The sequence below is a fragment of the Nothobranchius furzeri genome, chromosome 11, assembly GCF_043380555.1.
Source record: "Nothobranchius furzeri strain GRZ-AD chromosome 11, NfurGRZ-RIMD1, whole genome shotgun sequence".
Lineage (NCBI taxonomy): Eukaryota > Metazoa > Chordata > Actinopteri > Cyprinodontiformes > Nothobranchiidae > Nothobranchius > Nothobranchius furzeri.
Genome location: NC_091751.1, coordinates 36,476,792 through 36,497,295, shown reverse-complemented (window position 1 = coordinate 36,497,295; position 20,504 = coordinate 36,476,792). Strand labels below are relative to the sequence as shown.

Sequence of the window (20,504 nt, the reverse complement as noted above, 5' to 3'; positions counted from 1 at the left end):
TGGGGTGGAGACTCATGGGTAACTTGTAAAACTTCTCCCCTTGTGTGCCAATATGCATGAACAGCCCAGCCAGGGGGTCGATGCTCCCTCCCCTCGAGACTTGGTCGTTCAAATGTAGGAGTCTGAGCTTTCCTCTCAGTTTCTGCGTGAGATAAAACAACTTCTGTTATCTCACTAACCGCCTTTTTCAGTTGCACCTTTTGGTTTTGGTTTAGCTTCTTGTTGGCGTTCTCATAATGGTACACCGTGGAGACCTCTTCAGCATGAAGCAGCTGGTTTCCTAAAGGCTTTTTACTTCCAGAGTGACTGAAGCGGCTGCTTTAGGTCAGCTATGAGCAGGTGTGCAGTCTGCAGTCAGCTGCTCGGCCAGGTCACACTTCCATGTTTGAGCCGTTTTCATCAGTGTTGTGACAACGCTCAGAAAGAGTTCTCACTTCTAACAGTCTGCCATTTCTTTACTGTAAATAAGTGCATTTTAATGACCTCTGACCTTCTAGTTTGAGAAACAGATCCAAGAAGTGAAAAACACATTTCTCCCTCAACCTAAAAACAATTTTCCTTTTGAGGCATAACTTCTGTGATTTTATGAAAGAAACATCAACTTAGGAAGTAAAGCCCGAGGAAAACCGGTGAAAACCTTAAACGTGACCCGAACCTCTCCGCGGCCCAGGCAGACTGCACACAGCTGCAGTAAACTTCCCAGCGAACCGTAGACTCACTCCTCGGTTACCTAAAGCTTTTTCTGCAGCACTAAAACCTAAACCCCCCATCCTGTTGCTGCTTTTTAAATATAACACGATGCTTTAGTGCTGAACTTAAATAAAACCCGATCAGGATCTTTGTCAGCTGTTTTACTGAAGGTCACTGATAACTCAGGACGCTTCAACTCTCTGTTCCAGTGTTGTTATTTATGCAGGTGAAGGTTTTTGCTCATCTTCTGTTGAATCCTTTTCAGACGAATGATGCCCATCTCCTCCTTCCTTTGTTTCAGTTGGAACGTTTTTAGTGGTTTGTTTCCGAAACGAACCCGGACTCCCGTCTGTATAATTCCCATTTTCGATGTAAACGCCTCCATCAGATATTAATCTAATGAATACAAATGACTGACTTTTTTATTAATCTCACCAACTTTGAGTTTGTTGTGCTTCTTTTCATCCAAAGTAATTTTTTATACTGATTGTTAATAAATATAATATTTATAGTTATGCTGATGTAATATTTTTGTTGCGGATTTGTTTTTTCTGATGTTTGCTTTCTGCATGTGATTGGTTTAGGTAATAGCTCCGCCCCCCCAGCTTGTCTCTAGGGAAGCTTAAAGCCAACAGCATCAGATTTATTTTGATGAAACCTTTTCAGAGACTTAATATTTATTTGTAGAAAGGCTTTTTAGCGCTGGCGTACCACAGACACCCTGCTGAGCTCTTCTCCGGGTTCCTCTGAGTTCTGCTTCCTCCCTCCTCTAGACCAGGGTTCCTACACGGCTCTGGGATTATAAATAAACAACAGTTGGACAAAAAGGGAACGTATTTGAGATCATTTGGCCACTAAAAGTGACAGAAATCAGTCATTCGACTGATAAAGTGACTATAAAATATTTCTAAATCTCCAAAGTGGATTTATATTTAGTCACAGAAACCAAAATGCGCGGAGAACGCGTAGGAACCCAGCTAGTGAAACACTTGTGACTTTTCCGTGGTTTTGAGGTAACGTTTTGTGTTGCTGGTGTCAGATTGTGTCCAGTTTCAAAGCAACTTCAACCAGAGCGGTTTGCCAGCTGGTCAAAGAGTACGTGGGTCACCGGGACGGCATCTGGGACCTGAGCGTCACCCGGACCCAACCCGTGGTGCTCGGTACTGCATCTGCAGGTGTGTTCTGGAAACAAAAGCACTCGTTCTGTCCACTTTTCAAACACGTTTCAGTACTTTTCTTCTTTCATTGTTTTCTCCCCCATCTTCCTTTGTTTTGTCTGCTTGGTTATAAAGATAAGAAGAATAACAAACTGTAACATTACTTGAAGCATCAAGTGGATTTTTTTTATCCAACAGACCACACAGCCATGCTGTGGAGCATTGAGACGGGAAAGTGCCTCCTGAAATATTTGGGCCATCAAGGATCAGGTACTCAGGAACACTCTAAATACTAAACTTTGTTAGAACAGTCGTGATTGTTGAAGTGTAATAATAAAAGTTAGAGGTGTGAATCAGTGATGTTTGTTTGTTTCTCTGCAGTCAACTCCATTAAGTTTCACCCGACTGAACAGGTGGCGCTAACAGGTAATCCTACAGCTACATCATCCTTAATGAACAATTTACTCACATTAGATGTCTGAATGATGCTTTTGTGACGCCTTCGTGAAAACTACAGCACAAAAGCTGATGTTCAGTTGTGTTTTATCACCTTTGTGGCCTGTTTTGTTTTGTTTTGCTATATGAGATAGACTTATTTATAACAGACATTTTCATTTATAAGAACACATTTTCAGGTAAAACTGCTAAGAAATGGAACACAGCCCTAGCTGATACACCTGTGCTCTCTCCTCCAGCCTCTGGAGATCAGACGGCTCACATCTGGAGATACATGGTGCAGCTGCCGACTCCCCAGCCTGTCGCTGACATCAGCGTGAGCCTAAAGACCTCCGTCGTCTATTTGTTTATTATTATTTATCATATTTCACTCACCTGTTCCCCCTGCTCCTGCAGCAGACACCCTGCGAAGAGGATGTGGACTTTTCAGATAAAGATGATGCTGACGGTGAGGTGGAAGGGCCAAACGACTGCCCCTCTATCCGTGTGCCGACCACGACGCTCCGAAGCCATCAGGGCGTAGTGATCGCTGCTGATTGGCTGGTGGGGGGCAAACAGGTCGTGACGGCCTCCTGGGACCGAGCTGCCAATTTATACGACGTAGAGACCTCAGAGCTGGTTCACTCGCTCACCGGTGAGAGGAGGAGAAAACTGCAGGAGTGTTTAAACTCTGATGGGAACTTAGACAGAAAAGGTCAACATGACTTGAATGTGTCATGGCGGATCTGATTGTGGAATCTCTCTGTCAGGAAAGTCAGAGGCAGAAGGAGCCCGTGAATAAATAAATCAAAGTTCTAAAGTGTGTGTGTGTGTGTGTGTGTGTGTGTGTGTGTGTTTTTAGGCCACGACCAGGAACTGACCCACTGCTGCACACACCCCAACCAGCGTCTGGTGGTCACGTCATCCAGAGACACGACATTCAGACTCTGGGACTTCAGAGACCCGTCCATCCACTCCGTCAACGTGTTCCAGGGTCACACAGAGTGTGTTTCACACTCACACTCATACACACCTACACACACACACAAACACACACACACACACACCTAGACTCATACACACTTACACACACACATACACACTCATCCACACCTACTCAAACACACTTACACTCATACACATGTAGCAAGGTGGAGAAACGCGGGCCTGGGCGGGATTCGATCCCCAGACTCCCGGGTGAGAGTCATACGCTCTAACCAGTCAGCCAAGTAGCCAGGGCGCATGATCTATCAGGACACTGTGACAGGACACTCACACTGTCACACACACTCACACACACACACACTTACACACACACGCCTACACTCATACATACACACACACACACACACACACACACACACACACACACACACACACACATACATACATACACACACACACCTACACTCATACACACACACACACACACACACACTCATACAGACACACGCTTACACTCATCCACACTTACACACACCTACTCACACACATACACACACACACACACACACTTATACACACCTGTCTAAAAATGACTCGTAGATACAGAAGCTTAAATGACTTTTTTACTTTCCACAAAATAATTTATATTATTTGCTAAAAATAAATTCTGGATCCTGAAAAATCTTCATTTTGGTGTCACGCAGGGTTTGTCCCAGTAGTCGATCATTAAATGTTTAGCCTCAAGGGCAACATGCCGATTATCACTTGTAAGTCGCTTTGGACAAAAGCGTCTGCTAAAAACATAAACATAAATGTGAGTGCTGCAGCGCTGCCTTGTCAATCATTCCTCCCGTTGACTTTGTTGTTTAATTAAGAGGAAGACACAAAGCTGAAGATGGGAAATATAAATAATCTCACTGGAAGAAACTGGGACACCAGATTATTTAATCTTATTCTACTTGTGCTCTAAAATGTGTTTAGTTAAATAAATTATTTATTTAGACATATTAGAGTAAAATTACTTTTACTTAAAATCTAATTAGAATGCATTTTTTAACTAAAAACTGAAAAACAAACATCTAAGCCCCAGAAGGTCATTTTTGTGACTGTTTTAAGATATTAAAGGATAAAATCCTGATCTTTTCTCTTGTGATCATGTAAACTCTTGTTTTGCTTTCTGTTTCTGTAAACCAACTCGTTTTCCTTCGCAGTACGGTGACGTCGGCCGTTTTCACCGTGGGGGATAACGTGGTGTCTGGCAGCGACGATCGAACCGTCAAAGTGTGGGACCTGAAGAACATGCGGTCGCCCATAGCAACCATTCGCACTGACTCTGCTGTCAACAGGTCTAGTTGTAAACCAATAAATACAAATAATTATTAGTTTATATCTTCTGTTAAGTGAAGTAAAATCTCTTTTTATGAAACACAGACATGTTTAAGCTGCTAAGTCTGTGTCTGATCTGGTTGTTATGATGGAAAAATGTTTTACTGGGTTATAAGCTAGGTTCTCTGGTTCCGTTTAGGATCAGCGTGTCGGTGAACCAGAAGATCATCGCTCTTCCTCACGACAATCGGCAGGTCCGGCTGTTCGACATGTCCGGGGTGCGACTGGCTCGACTTCCACGAAGCAACAGACAGGTCGGCCAGACGTTTACGGTTACTAAACCTCTCAGGAGAAAAATAAATAACACAAATAGATCCATGAAGAACATGATCGTGTTTCAGGGCTCAGCAGAGGTTTGGGCAATCAGATGAATTTTTACAAATCAGCATTTTTATCCTGTTTGGGTGATTATGTAAAAATTACCTTTGACTTTCAACATTTAATAGATTTTATTGAATTATAAAAATTATTGTTTCAAAATATGTTTATATGGATTTTATAATTGTGTGGTTTATTTTTTATATTTTAGTGTTTATTGACCTTCCTTGTATAATATTAGAACTGGTTATAAATAGGGATGCACCGATCAGGTTTTTTGCTGCCGATCACCGATACCGATATCAAAGAATGCTGATGACCGATACCGATCACGTGGATTGGCCAGAAATTTTCTACAACTTTATAATAAGTGCTACAAACTACATAATCTGGTAATAAAGGAAATGTAACCTAATCTAAAATGGTCTGTATTAAGGTTGTCACGATGTGAAAATTTAACCTCACGGTTATTGTGACCAAAATTACCACGGTTTTCGGTATTATCGCAGTATTTTTTTTAAACGTGCTACATTTTCACGCAATTAAATAAACCCTGTATGTCGGGAAATATTGTCCTCAGTTTGTGTCTAAATTTTGCCTAAAATGTGTTGTTTTGTAATTATGTTGTTTATTTGTTTACATTTTTCCCCTTTAGTCTTTAAAATACCAATATTTGCCCATAACTTCTTATTTTATGTCTGTTTGATGTCATCATTTAAAAATATTAGATCAGATGATACTCAGTACTCAAGTAGCCTTCTAATCAGATACTTTTTTTACCCTTACTTGAGTAATAAACCCTATATCAGGAAAATATTGTCCTCGGTTTGTGTCCTTCCAGTGAGCTTTGCAGATTTGGGAAAATGTCATCAGGCAGTAATCATTGTTAAATTTATAATTATTCTCGGAGAGAGACCAACTCTTATCTGCCCCTGGGAGCCCCGTAATGCATAGCGTCATTTCAACATGGGGGTGTCCGCGACACGGTTTATATGCAGGTAGCGGCGCTGCGGCTGCTTTATATAGCGACTCGTTGCATTCTCCCTCAACCCAAATCCTCGGATCACGCATTTTAGCTAAAACGCTAACGTTAACTTGCCTTGCGTTGACTGTAGAGTTGTGGGTGATGGTCACGCAGATGTGTCATGAGATAAGAAGCGTTGCTGCCTTTCACAGACACTTTTTCTGCACGTGCTGCAAACAGGATAGCTGTCTTCTATCAACTGTCCCTCGGCATTCTTCAAATATCTAAAATATGCCCGTACTTCCGACTTTATCTTCTTTGAGGGATAAAAAATGTCCTCCTGAGCGCTGCCGTCTCCTCCTTTGACCATTATTTCAGCTTTAGCTTCAAGAAAGTTTTGGTTGTAAACAACAAAGCGCGCATGTGCCGCCGGCAACTTCAGCAGATGATACGGTGGCTGGTAAGGGTCACCGTGCCTACACCGCAGCCACGGTAATCCACCAAGATAATATAGTTTTTTAAAAAACAAGACGGTTATTATTATTGTCAACTTTTTTTTTTTTTACCGGGGTTTACCGCTACACTGGTTACCGTGACAACCCTACCTGATCGGTCTGCTTTGATCTATTTTGAAAACTCCGATCAAAACCGATAGGGGCGCTATCGGCCGATTACGATCAAATGCCGATCCATCGGTGCATCCCTAGTTATAAACATGTTACAGTATTTGGGTACAGCATATGGGGACAGCAGTAGCTCAGGAGGTAGAGCGGATTGTCCGGTAATCGGAAGGTTGCTGGTTAGATCCCGGCTCCAACTGGAGAATTCTGCTGTTGTGTCCTTGGGCAAGACACTTAACCCACCTTCCCTGCTGGTGGTGGTCGGAGGGGCCGGCGGGACCAGTGCACCCCAGGGCAGCTGTAGCTCCATCATAACTCATCACCACCAGTGTGTGAATGGGTGAATGACTGATTGTGTTGTGAAGCACCTTGGGGGGTTGTAGAACCCTAAGAAGGCGCTATGAGCCAGAGTTAGCATGTTCTCTCCCCCACCCATGTTTTCTCTTGGTGTTACAATTTCTGCCACAGACCGAAAAACAAATCTAATGAATCAACATAAACATGTCATCACAGAAGAAAATAATTTTTTGATACTTTCATGAATAAATGAATGAATGACCGTAATAATCGAGTTAGTTTGTCATTGAATGACTTTTAGCTTCTACTACATGAAACCTTTGCTCCATATGAGGAACACAAACAATCACACATGATTAGATCTTGAATTCTGTTGACTCTAAGTACCGGCTTTAGATAAAAATTTCATCAGGTTCTTATTCAGCTGATGAACTCACACAGACATAAACTCCTGCCGTCAACCTGGCAACAGCAGGCATCAGTGGTTTTTTAGTGGTTTTAGACTAACATGAGGTCCCTTGGGCAATAGTTGTAAGGATTTGACTCTGAAGACGCTGTTATTATACAAATGTCTGGTGTTTTTGTTGCTCAGGGTCACCGCCGTATGGTTTGCTGCTCCGCCTGGTGTGAGGACAATACAACCTGCAACCTTTTCACCTGCGGCTTCGACCGGCAGGCCATCGGCTGGAACATCAACATCCCTGCTCTGTTGCAGGAGAAGTGACTTCCTCCCTTTTCTCAACCTCTCCATAAGTGTGTGTTTGTGTCAAACACCTTCCCGTAGGTTAAAAGGACAAATGTAGGTGGTTTAGTGTGGGTCTTTGTTGTTACTGTGGAGCTGCTGTGGTGTTTGTAACCGGCGGGATGATGGGGGGTCTTCTGGGCTGGAGGGGTTTGGTGTTCCACGTGTGAATCACCAACACATGCTTAACATGTTAATGTGTTACTGTAACGTGGGCGTGATTCGTCTCTGTCCAAAAAGAAGAACGGTTTCTGTTCCACTTGCTGAAAAAAGCACAAAAACAAAAGATTATTGAAGGGTAGATATTTAGATCACTGTGCTGCTTGATGCTGCTGGGAGCTGCAGTTCAGCAGATCTAATAATGTGCCACTAACAGCGGATTCATGTTTGCACAAAAGTCTCAGTTTTTCACATTTTTGTGGTTTTATTTTCAGTTTTGTATGTTTCTGATGGTTTTCTTTTTGTTTTGACTCAAACTCCCGGATTTAAAATTGTTCTCTCTGCACATTCTGATCCAGTCCTGTTTTTAGGAACAGTTTTCTACATTTTCTCTTTAATCTCTGATCATCAGTCTTCATCGGGATGTTTTTTTTTACTGTTCAGGCTTTTGGTGCCCCTGAACAACTTATGCACTTTGTTTTTATTTTATTAGAGCTGTTACATTTTTAAATACTGACTTTTACCCATTTCAGGAAAATTAACCTCAAACTTAAGTGAGCCTTGACCCACATAATAAATAATTTAGAAATCTGCATTATTGTGTAGTATTACTTAAATACAGAGAACCCTAGAGGTTACATCATTCTGTGTCGATTCATGTAAAAACGTGTGATTGCTGTCAGATCGCAGCTGGTTTTTACATCGAAAACTGTAAGATGTTGTCTGATAGATTTCCTCCGATGCCGGTCCTGCTCTCGTGTCGTACTTGATGATTGTAAACATCAGCTTTATGTTTATGGCAATAAAACCAACACGCTTCTTTTCAAACAGATTGTAAATCCAGCTTCAGAATTGTAAAACTACGGTGGCTGAGAAGGTTCAACGAATGGCAAAAGCCACAACAGAACAGCAAAAGCTACAAAGTCAGTGAGAATTAAATCCAAGTTAAAAAGTCAGACTGAAGCTTTAATCAGGTCCTAAATGCTCGTTTCTCTCATTTATTTACATTTTTGCACAGCTATGTTATTAGCATGAGTTATGTTTTAGCATCGCATCCGGTACTCTAAAACGTAGATCTGTTTTATTATTTAGCTTCGGTTTTATTATGACTTCTGTTGTAACTTTTGTGTTTTGTTGACCCTTCTAGGCCACCAAAGTAGAACATGATCGTTCGCAGCAGAATGCTGACACAGCTTCTGTTTCTGTATTCAGCCACACTTTACTGCTGCTTTACAACAAGTTTTAGTTTTAACAAGTTCAAAGAAACTAAAATAATTACAGAATTTGTCCAAAACTAAAGTTTTAACCTGATTTTTGTTCCAAATGTGTGAATCATATAAGCCTACAGAAGATGAAGGTTTGACTCCTGCTGCGGTTCTTCTTCTCTTTATGACTGGATGTTTAAAAGGACTTTATTTTCATATAAAGTCATTTTATCGCTTCCTGACTGGTTGAAACATTTGTTCTATTTCATGTAAAACTGAGTTTGAGTTCTTGTCATGGATTTTATCAATATGTTTATCAGTAACCCATTTCCTGTAGTGAAGAGAGAAGGAGACGATGAACAACAAGTCAAACAGTTATAGCTGTGGCAAAAGCACCGAACGTCTGTTCACAGACTTTATTTAAACAGAAAGATAAGAATGGGAGTGAGGTCATTGTGTGAGAGAGTCAGTGTGTGTGTGTGTGTGTGTGTGTGTGTGTGCGTGTGTGTGTGTGTGTGTGTGTGTGTGTGTGTGTGTGTGTGTGTGTGTGTGTGTGTGTGTGTGTGTGTGTGTGTGTGTGTGTGAGAGCAGAGAGGCATAGAGCAATACATTTACATTCAGTTGATTTAGTCCATGATCAAGAATTGATAAACATAAATTTTTCCATAACAATTCTTGATTATTTTAGGGATGAAAAGCAAATAACTTTTTAAAATTACCATCAGGCTCCTACATTAAAATATAAATGGAACAAATGTAAATATCTGCTGCTTAAAAGAAATCTGAAAACTCTAAATGGCAGCAGAGGTTTTAAATGAAGACTATTAGTATCTTTGGCTGCTTTTCTTTTTAAAACAAACCAAAAAAGGTAAAAGCCATCAAACATTCTGGTTTCCACCTGAAATCCTTCAGACCTGTCTGTCAGAAGCTGCTGAACATCCCTGATGTAAACCACAAAATGATTGCTGTGTGTGAAAAAGATGAATCCGTCTGCATGAATGTTTGAGCTTTGTGAAAACGTTTCCTCCTCACTGCAGGAAGCTTCCGCAAGTTTCTTTACTCTCGATTGGGTTTCCTCCAGCTATGAGCCTCTTCCTGACACGCTGATAATTCAGCTGTTTTAACTGAACGTTCAGACTCCGCTTTCACTCCATCAGTCACTAAAAACAACCCCCTCGTGGTGCATCAGCCGCTAAACTCGTGTTACTTGGTGTTAACAGTGTTTTTCTACAGATTGGTGGATTATAGCTGTGTAACCACACACCAGGCTCTACTAGTGGAATAAAAACAAAACTTTTGTGTCTGAATATTTTTCACTGGGATGATTTTAGAGCTTGTTTCTCTCGCTGCAACAGTAGTTTTATTTTAGGAGCTCTGTAACACGGAAACAATGAGTTCATGTCTTTATGCTTCAAATCAAACTGAACTACTGGTTGATTTGGTAAAAACAATTCAGTTACACAAAGTTTTATTTCATTCTATGACTTATTTATTCAGAAGTTTATCTTCATAAAAGCACATAAGATCAGCTGAAGTCCACAAAGATCCAAAATCTGTTCTGATGTGAGTCAGAACTGAACTAAATAGGTTCAAACACGATCAGATTAGCCTGAATTACGTTAATTAAAAAAACGAACAAAGCATGAAAATGTTCTTTTATCTGTTTTAGTCTCAGGTTTGGTAAAGAACAAAACAAAGTAATTCAAGTTCTGATCATCTCTGACTTTTTATTTCTCAAAGTGACGTAGTTCTCCAAATTCCAATGCTGTGAAATAACCTAACCTGCATGTTTTTAGTATTTTTTTCTATGAAAAATGAAAAAAGCATAAAGGTTGAAGAAGAATTTTTTTTATATAGTGCCTCTCAAGCTCTAAATCACCAGCTGCTTCACAAAAACAAAAAAATTAAATAAAAAATGATTAAAAAGTATAAAATTTGGAGGAATAAGAAATTGCGATTAAAAAAGTCAAGAAAGGGAAATAGAAGATTAATAGGAATGAGGTTATCAGTGCAGCTGGCAAAGGCAGAATAAGGAGCAGGTGGTGGTGATGAAGGTCACACCAAAGCCTGAACAGGGGAGTTTTCAGCTGCTTTATAAAGGAGACCACTGAGCTGAACAAGAGAACTGACATGAGAATCCAGGGTGAGAGCTGGGTCAAAGTTCACACCAAGATTGCTGATGGAGGGTTTGGTGTGCGATGCAAGCTGACCAAGAGAGTCTCTGACTTTGGGAACCAGCTTGTCTGGGGCACAGATGAGGATCTCAGTCTTATCTTCATTCAGCTGAAGAAAGCTCCCAACCATCCAGGTTTTGATAGAGTCTAAGCAGGTGTGTAACAGCCGCAGCTTAGACATCTCATGGGGCTTAAAGGAGATATGCAGTTGGATGTCATCTGCATAAAGATGGAAGAAGATTTCTTTGAAACAGCTCAGGATGTGCTGGAGAGGGAGCAGATAAAGGAGGAAGAGTAGAACCTTGTGGGACACCATGGGCGAGGGAGGTGGTGGAGGACCGGAACTTGTTATGGTTACAGAGAAGGAACGCTCAGACAGGTAAGAAGAGAACCACTCCAGAGCAGTTCCTGATAGGCCTACCCAGTCTCTCAGCCTCTCTATGGCACTTACACTTTAGGGTCAGTACGGTCGGGGGAGGAAAGCATCAGTTTGGTCTCGTACGGGCAGTGTGGTCTTCACATGTAGGTCCGAAGGACTTCTCAGGAATGTAGAAATCCCAGAGCTCGTGGGCGGCATTTAGACACACGGGAAAGCCCACTGTGTCCTCCTCAATAAGATAAAGGTCGGGCATGAGCTGTAAGTTTGGGTCTTGTTCTGATAAAGTAAAGATAACCTTGTTTAAGTCTTATTGTACACCGCTGTACACGGCCAACCTATGAGAAGTGTAGTATGCTAGCCTGCAGGTTGCCAATAACGATAGGCGGGCATCAAGGCTTGATTACTGTCATTCTTTGTACCTTGGTGTTTCACAATCCCACCTGTCGCGTCTTCACTTGGTGCAGAATGCTGCTGCACGGCTGCTCACAGGGACAAAAAAGATGGAGCATGTTACTCCTGTCCTGCCTCACTGCACTGGCTGCCTGCTTGTGTTAGAATCCAGCACAAGGTGCTTTTACGGGCTTCTAAACTTTTGCATGGCCTTGCTCCAGATCTGAGCTGCTGGTTTTTTACTCCCCTGCATGGTCTCTGTGGTTGGCTGATAGGATGCTTCTGGAAGTCCCAAGAATGAGACGAAAGCTCAGAGGTGACGGGCCTTCTCTGTAGCGGCCTCTAGGCTCTGGGATGTGCTGCCTTTGAGCAATAGGTTGGCGTCTTCACTGTTTGGTTTTAAATCTCTTTTGGAAACCAGTTTTTATGATGTGGCTTTTAACTCAGCATAAGAGTCTTTTTAGTATTTTTAGTGTTAGTTCTTAGGCTTTAGTCTTTATGCATTTTTATGTTGTGTATTGTTTTTACTGTTTTTAACTTCTGTGAAGCACTTTGGTCAGTTTTATACCGTTGTAAGGTGCTATACAAATAAAGTTGGCTTGGTTCGGCTACAATAATTTATACTTTATTCATTTTCACGCTGCTTTTTTTATTGTCTCTTCTTTTTGTTTTTCATGATTTTTTTGCCTCTTGTGCTTTAGCGTGCATGTGCTCATTTCATTTTATCTTATCTGTACAATGTTTTATTTTTCTACTTCTGTGAACTGGACAGAGTCCAACACACACACACACACACACACACACAAAGACAGAAACAAACACATTTGCACAGCTTTGAGTATAATATGACTCAAATTAGACTTTTTTTCTACAATCCAGACTGACAAAGAGCAAAACAATCACTCATGTGTTCATCAGAACATGAAGTTTATTAGTTTTACTGAACAAATCAAATGTGAAACAGAAGATCAGCAGCTTGACTGGAGAGAATCTGGATGTTTGACTCTGATGACCTGAAATCAGTTACATCCATAAAAACATCTCAGCAGGGCTTCTGTGGTAAAGCCTGACTCCAGCGTGTAGCGGCTGAGTGGATGTGGTCTGGACTCTGTGGAGGAGAGTCATGGTTTTAGAGACGCTGTAGAAGGACAGAAGTCCTGCTCTGTGGTCCAGATGCACTCCTAATCTGGGATCTGGGAGGATGGTTTCAGTGCAGTAGGTGAGAGGATGACACCCTCTCCTCATTCAGCTCTTTCTACCAATTAAGCCTTTCCAAGGATCCACTGATTACCTCTTTCCTAATCATTTTCTCGTTCCCTTTCCTCACATTTTTTATCACAATTTATTATTTTCCTAAAAACAAATTTTTTTCATTTTTTAGTCGTTTTTTTTTTTGTTATTGTGAAGCGCCTCGTGATTTTTATCTTGAGAGGCGTTAAATAAAAGCTTGCTTCTTCATCTTTTTTAAAACCTTGGCTGCTGCCGTGGATCTGTTGCTGTCAGGGCAGATGGCTCCGCTGATGATGTCTCGTTCATTACTTGACCCATCTGAACTCAGCCTATTGTTTCCTTTGGTGTTCACGTGTGTGTGTGTGTGTGTGTGTGTGTGTGCATGGACGAGTGTGCGGGTGATTGTATGTCCACTTTGGAAGTTGGGTGCGGGAGGGGAACCGTAATTGTTAATTGTTTTATACTTGGGGAGGGGGGCTGGGATAGGAATATGGGATCTACGGGCCATTTTAATCAAGAAAAGCACTTTGAATTGCATTTTTTTTGTATGAAAAGTGCTATATAAATAAAGTTGATTTGATTTGATTTAAAACCATTGACTCCATTTAAAAATATAGACAGGGCCACAATACAAAATGCAAGTTAAAGCAGCTTTTCAGAGTTTTCAGTGAATAATTACACTGACTCTCCACAACAGAATGACAATAAAAGTACCAGTAATACTTTTGGAACTATTTATGATTTTTTCCCACTAATATCAACATCCCATTGACAAATATATCCATACATTTTTTGCTTTTTTTCTTAATTTAGAAACAAATTGGTGTTTTATTTTTTTAATGACAACAAAGTAGATAGTAGATATTTAAGGAAGAAAAGAAACATCACTGACTCTAATCTGCGTAATTTTTTTTTTCTGTTCTCCAAGTGTGTGTGCTGCTTTGCCAAGAGAGCTTCCTCACTGTGGGGTCAATAAAATATATTTTAACAACCATTCAGCCCTTTTCTGCAACATACCAGTTGTTTATTTTATAAAGCCATACCAAACCAACTTTATTTGTAGAGCACTGGAAACACCCACAGGACCAAAGCGCTGTACAAAGAACAAATACAAACACCTAGAATAAATAAAATAGCCAAAGAGTTTAAACAATAAACTAAGCAGACTAAAATATGGTTAAAACAAAGTTTACACTTTAGCCTCTTTTAGAGAACAATACCACCGTCTGGGAGCCTTAGGCCATTTAAAAGTGGTCAGACCGTGGCAGTAATGTGGTGCAATTGTCCTTTTTATAAAAGATGATGCTATGACGGTGTAAAACGGGTATGGGGAGGTCTCTGCGCTGTTTTGGAGTTCTGTTTATCTTGGACGTAACTTACTTTTCATTGCGATCGAAGCTGCTCTAGTTAAGTTTTTCTGACAAGCTGCTCCTAAAGATGTCTGTCCTCCACAGTCCCGCGTGATCTAAGCTCCAGCTCGAGTTCCTGGAGCTCTGCATCGCTCCAGTTTATCATCTCAGCTGGTTCTGTTTACAAAAGTGAAACTTACGGCCCGTGTTTACTTTAATTTTCAATATGGTTGCTGGCCAGAGCTCGGCAGCAACTCCCCACTTGATCATGACACCTCCCTCTGTTGCGTCAAGGCGTAATGTGCATTCACAAGTTCGGCACTGCGGTAATATGACTACTAAGCGTGGTGGCACAAATGCTGCAAAATGCCCACAACAGTGCATTCATAAGACACATGGTGGCAGCATGGTGTGTCCTCTAAGGGCTTTTGTCTTTGGGACAGCCAGGAGCAGCTGATCCGCTGACCTGGGAGAAAGGGAGGAACAGCTCATGCAGGTAAGGCGGGGCAAGGCCATGAAGAAATTTCAAATTAAATACAGTCCTTCGTGTCCTGGGTCTTCCTATGGGTCACCTGCTGGAGATGCTCGAGCCACCTCAACTGGTTCCTCTTGATGCCGGGGAGCAGCGGATCTACTCCGAACCCCTCCCGGATAATCGAGCTTCTCACCCTATCTCTAAGGGAGAGCCCAGCCACCCTGCTTGTACCCACAATCTTGTTCTGTCATGTTCTGTGTCCTTGTGGTTCCCAGCGCCCTCTGGGTTTCCCTCCAGATTCCCCTCATGTGTCCCCAAGTCTCCTGTGCCCCTTTTGTCCCCAGCTCCCTCCTGGTCTCCCCGATGGGTTTCCCTCATGTCAAACCCCCCCCCCCCCCCCCCCCCCATTCCCCAACATTTCTGTATCCTTGTAGTCCCCAGCCCCCTCCAGGTCTCCCTCCAGGTTTCCCTTCAGGTTCCCCTCATGTGTCCCCAAGTCTTCTGTGCCCCTTTGGTCCCCAGCTCTCTCCTGGTTTCCCTCATGTTTCTCCTAGTCACTCCTCTGTAGTTTTCTATAGGTTCAGATTTTCAGTTCATTAGTCTCCTTTAGTGTGTGTGTGTTTCCTTTCCCACTTAGATAATTTGTTTACTTATTTTTAGATTCCCCTGTGTCTTTGTTCTACGATGTTTAAGTTAAGTTTAGGCTAGTAGCTTGTTATTTTTACAGGATTTAGGCCTAGTCCACACGTAGCCGGGGTTTTTTAAAAACGAATATCCGCCCCTCCAAAAACTTGCATCCACACCACCGCATTTTAAAAACAAACTGTCCACACGTACCCGGATAAATACGTTGTTAATGTGACAGTGTGTGCGTCCTGTCACAGTGTCCCGATTGATCATGCGCCCTGGCTACTTGGCCAAGGGGATGTCCCTTTGGCTGACTGGTTAGAGCGTGTGACTCGAATCCCGCCCGGTCCCTTGTTTCTCCACCTTGCCACATTAAGGACATGCCAGACCTGTAGGCGGCAGTACTTCCCCCGTTCTTAACCTCGTCCTTCGTCTGTGGTCTTCCGCAAGGAGCAGTAATTCCGCTTGCAAAAACAAACAAGCAGAAAGCGCTTGGACAACTGATGGATCGGGTAGTGACAGAGCGCAGCTCTGAGGGCTTCCATGATGCCGGCTAGTGTAAACACAGGTCGCACACGTGATGTCAACATTTTTTGTCGCGGAAAGTGACGTTGCGGACCTTAAAACTCCGGTTTTGTCTGTCCACACGCAGACACCCAAAACGGAGAAAACGCAGTTCTTCACTTTGGCCGGAGTTTTTAAAAAGATCCGTTTTCGTGTGAAAAAACTCAGTTTTTCTACGTTTTGGCAGATCCCCGGCTACGTGTGGACAGGGCCTTAGATATGAGCTTCTCCCCTGCTTGTTTCTGCTTCCTCTCAGTTCATTAGTTTCACCTGTGCCCAGTTCCCCTAATCACCCAGCCTGTCTATATAACCCTGTTGTGGAGGTTCCTCCAGCCATTTCTCAGTGTTAGTATTATTTAAATATCTTTTTTACACACACTGGTTTATTATTTCATTTTGTTGCAATATTGTAAGATTACTAATGGGTGCACACATTCAGTAATTTATCTTACACATAGTTTTTGATCATTAACTATTTTCATTTGTATTCTGAGATTGGATGAACTGGCAGAGAGAGGGGACACGCCCAGTGTAACTCCATGCAGGAAGTGGAACATTCCATCTGGCTCCTGGAAGGAGGGAGCTTGATAATGAAGAAACCTGAAACCAGACGTTCTGAAGCTCTATTGAGTTTACCAGATTTTGTTAGGATGTATTAGTTAAACTTTTTTGCGGTAGTTATATTTTGTTGACTTAGTTTCCTAGGTTTATTTACTATTTGTCTTAGTGTTTCCCTTGTCTCTCCCCTCCTCGTTGTCTGTAGGCTAGCCTTTGTGTAGAAATTCCCCTGTGTGTCTCAGTTTTTGGGAGAGTCTTGCTTGTTACTTTTAGTTAAGGTTATTTTTGTGGCCATTTTTTCCTTTGGGCCCAGTTTTGTTTAGATTTTGTTTAATTCTTTATAAAATAAATGGAGAAGATATTCTTTTTAAACCATTGTCCTGGAGTTTTACTGCTCGGTCCCTGACACCTGTCTTGTCTCTCGGTGTGTGTCGGTCCATTGTCTTTTGTCAGCGTTGTTTTGCATTAGGTTTGTGCTCATAAGTGAGCTTTTGTTTTTTGGCTTTCTGAGTTTATTTTTCAGGCTTAGCATCCTGCGCCGTTGATGAGTTTTGTGCTGCATCCTAAATAAAAGGATTTTAACTTTTTATAACCGCTCCTGCCTCGAGTCGTTCTGGTGTTCTGCTTCTTGGGTCCAAACCTCCTGCTCGCAACCTGACATGTTCTTTCGGTCACTACCCAAAGCTCATGACCATAGGCGAGGGTAGGAACGAAGATCAACTGGAAGATCAACTGGTAAATGGAGAGCTAGACTGGTACAACGCCCATAGTGCCGTAGTCACTTCTTTACACTTGGCTGAAAATGTATTTAGTTAAAAGGTATAATTGATTTCAGAATATCAGAATCAATTTATAATATATTTTATTTATTTGAGTTTTTCTAAAAAAAAAAATCCTAACTCGCAACATCTGAAGAAAGTGAAAAAAGAAAAAGACTTTTAGTTATGAAGGCTTTAAATCAATGACGTCACTGAACAGAAACGGTTAGTGTGAACATGCTGGACTTTGTTAGTGATCAAAGATTCATTGATCCAAGTCAGAAACAAAACAATAAAAAATATGTCTGCTTTGCATCAGGTTATAAATGCAGCATGCTGCTAATTATTGATTCATACACTGCTTGGCCAAAGAAAAGTCGCCACCTGGACTCGATTAAGCAAGCAGATACGACATCATTTTCACACACGGATTGGCCCACAGAGTCCAGACCTTAACCCCACTGATAAGTGTGAGCCCTTTTATTTGGGTGGGCCGGGCAGTGTCTGTTATTAATGAGCAGTAATTAACATTAACAAATGGATTTGGAAAACACCTCTTTAAAAATCAGGAGAGATATCTCAAATTATTATTATTATTATTACAGGGATCCAATCAGATATACTGGTCTCTTTGATAACTGCTGATCTTTTTATTTAGCTCATTGGAGTTAAAACAAATTAAATCAAACATAATTTTTATCATCTTCAGGTTTTCCGTCTCGATTTAGAAACATTTGAATAAAAATGGCTGCAAGAAACAGTTCTGAAACCCTACATGAATGCTTTTAAAATTCTTGATGATTATAAAATTTGAAGTTTTGTTATTCTGACAATTAACTATTTATTACATAATAAATAATTTTCAATATTTTAACAATATTTATTTTCACTTATCTGCCAAATTATTAAAATGTTGTAAATTGCTGCTGTTGAAATTCTGCTATAAAATAAATATTTTGTGGTTCTGTAACTGATGAATAAACCTGCAGGTTTCAGCAGAACTGCATCGTTTATGTGGGAGTAGAGATTTATTTGATTTTAAACTGATTCAACAGATTTCCTACTAAACAACAGATCTTTTACAAAACATCTTTGTGTTTTTGACAAATATGTAACTTATTTACAGGCTGTAAAACCACAGTCAGGTCTTTGATCACATACATAATTATTTGTTTTGTTATCGGTCAGTCACTGACATCATCCAAAGCTGTTTTCTCACTGGCCTGCAGCTAGCTGGAGAAGCTGAAATGTTTAAAACTCAACGTTTTCAGCTGAATTAGCAGACCTGACTCCTTTGGGACTTGTCTTATTTACAGACAGGTTAGAGTTTGTTTCTTGTTGCTATTTAGTCTCAACGTGTCACCGTTGCCTCCTGAAGTTGTCTTTAACTCGGGACAACTCTGCACCTATTTTAGAGGACAAGTGTAGTACAGGTTATTTTTTTAAACACTTTCTAACCTTGCAGCGACCTGAAGGTGAGGACCTGCCACTCACCAGAAGGAACAGAGAACTCTCGAGAACCTTTTGAAGCATTAGTGAACTCCCTCATGAACGTTGATCAGAGTCCCAGCAGTGGCCTCCCAAACGGACCAGCTGCTTTAATTCATGAAGTTCATAAAGTTATAGTTTTATCTGAATCTGTTATGTAGCTGATAAAGTAAAGTAAAAACTTTTCCTGCAGAAATCAAAGCAGATCGACCTAAACGCCTGGTCTCCCCTCCACATGTCCTCTACGACCCATTTCCCGCCCCTGCAGAACTTTTCCTCTTTCAGTGGCGCCTAAGGAGGTTGGAGAAGAATCCAGATGAGGCCGGTTTGTCGTGGATCTTGACCTGTGTCTCCTCCTCCTGGGATGTCTGCTCCACCAGCCCCCCTTCCAGCTGCTCCAGCTCTGACTGGTCCAGCAGCTCAAAGTCCTCCACCTCGCTGTCCGACTCCTCGTCCAGCTCCAGCAGCCGGGTCGGCTCTGGGAACCTGGATGGCTTCAGAGCCGAGATTCCAACCGCAGCTTCTATCCTTTCCTGGATGGCGGCTGTTACGGCGGCAGTGATGACGTCTCCTGCCATCTGGTTGACCAGTTCCAGTGCATTGACACCTGCTTGGTCTTTGTGTGGAGGGAGAGCTGAATGCTGTAATTTGATTGGCTTAGATGGAAGACCAAGGCTGAATTCATCATCATCATCGCCGTTGGTTGTTGCACCATTATCAAGAGAAGGGAATTCTGGGAGGCCACCAGCAAAGGCTTCTTCTTTGTCGATGTCTGTGACATGAAACAGAATCGAGTCAAAAACAAAAACGAACCCAAAATAAACTCTAACCTTTCAGGTGATGGAGTCAAACCCTCAGAGGTCTCCGTCTGCGGCGTGTGTCCCTCTGACAGGTTGAAGGTGCTATTGTCCGTCCACGTCACATCGGACACGTCTGTGTCCGACACTGACATTTCCTTACACACCGTAGAGTCCAGCTGAAGCAGGAAGACATGGAGGAACATCAGTTTGTTGTTAGAACTGTTGGTAAAATGTTTGTAGCCATGGAAGAAAAAAACAAATAATAATAATACATTTTATTTAAAAGCGCCTTTCAGAACACCCAAGGTCACTTGGCAGAAAATACTTAATAAAATACAATAAAACAACAAGAAAACCCAAACAAGAAAAAACAAAGAGAGAAACAGATCAATAAAATCAGAGGTTGTAGGCAGATTTAAACATATGTGTTTTGAGTTTTGTTCTGACAAGGGTAAAACTGTCGATAAATGTCCTGGTGAGTACGAGGTCAATAGAAAATTCTACTGTTGACGTCACCACACTGGTGCTACTGGGTGCTAGTGCTGCTGGGTGTTAGTGCTGCTGGGTGCTGGTGCTGCTGGGTGCTGGTGCTGCTGGGTGTTGGTGCTGCTGGGTGCTGGTGCTGCTGGGTGCTGGTGCTGCTGGGTGCTGGTGCTGCTGGATGCTAATGCTGCTGGGTGCTGGCGCTGCTGGATGCTAATGCTGCTGGGTGCTGGTGCTGCTGGGTGCTAATGCTGCTGGGTGCTAGTGCTGCTGGTTGCTAGTGCTGCTGGGTGCTAGCGCTGCTGGGTGCT

The 20,504-nt window shown here is 41.9% G+C and overlaps 2 protein-coding genes across 3 annotated transcripts in view; one reads left to right on the top strand and one right to left on the bottom strand.

The window, feature by feature from the left end:
• The window catches only part of LOC107383413 (WD repeat-containing protein 37), a 29,162-nt gene extending 20,619 nt beyond the window's left edge, over positions 1-8,543 (top strand). The window contains exons 6-14 of the mRNA XM_015956006.3: positions 1,730-1,865; positions 2,046-2,117; positions 2,229-2,273; positions 2,543-2,619; positions 2,700-2,937; positions 3,145-3,286; positions 4,439-4,573; positions 4,753-4,867; positions 7,405-8,543. Coding sequence (XP_015811492.3) covers positions 1,730-1,865; positions 2,046-2,117; positions 2,229-2,273; positions 2,543-2,619; positions 2,700-2,937; positions 3,145-3,286; positions 4,439-4,573; positions 4,753-4,867; positions 7,405-7,536 — 1,092 coding nt within the window. The 3' untranslated portion in view covers positions 7,537-8,543. The remainder of the gene's footprint in view (positions 1-1,729; positions 1,866-2,045; positions 2,118-2,228; positions 2,274-2,542; positions 2,620-2,699; positions 2,938-3,144; positions 3,287-4,438; positions 4,574-4,752; positions 4,868-7,404) is intronic.
• A 7,858-nt stretch (positions 8,544-16,401) lies between these two features.
• Positions 16,402-20,504, bottom strand: part of retreg1 (reticulophagy regulator 1) — a 34,929-nt gene continuing 30,826 nt past the window's right edge. For both annotated transcript variants that reach the window (XM_015955998.3, XM_015955999.3), the window contains exons 8-9: positions 19,763-19,886; positions 16,402-19,682 (exon numbers count right to left, since the gene is read on the bottom strand). In XM_015955998.3, coding sequence (XP_015811484.3) covers positions 19,192-19,682; positions 19,763-19,886 — 615 coding nt within the window. In that variant the 3' untranslated portion in view covers positions 16,402-19,191. The remainder of the gene's footprint in view (positions 19,683-19,762; positions 19,887-20,504) is intronic.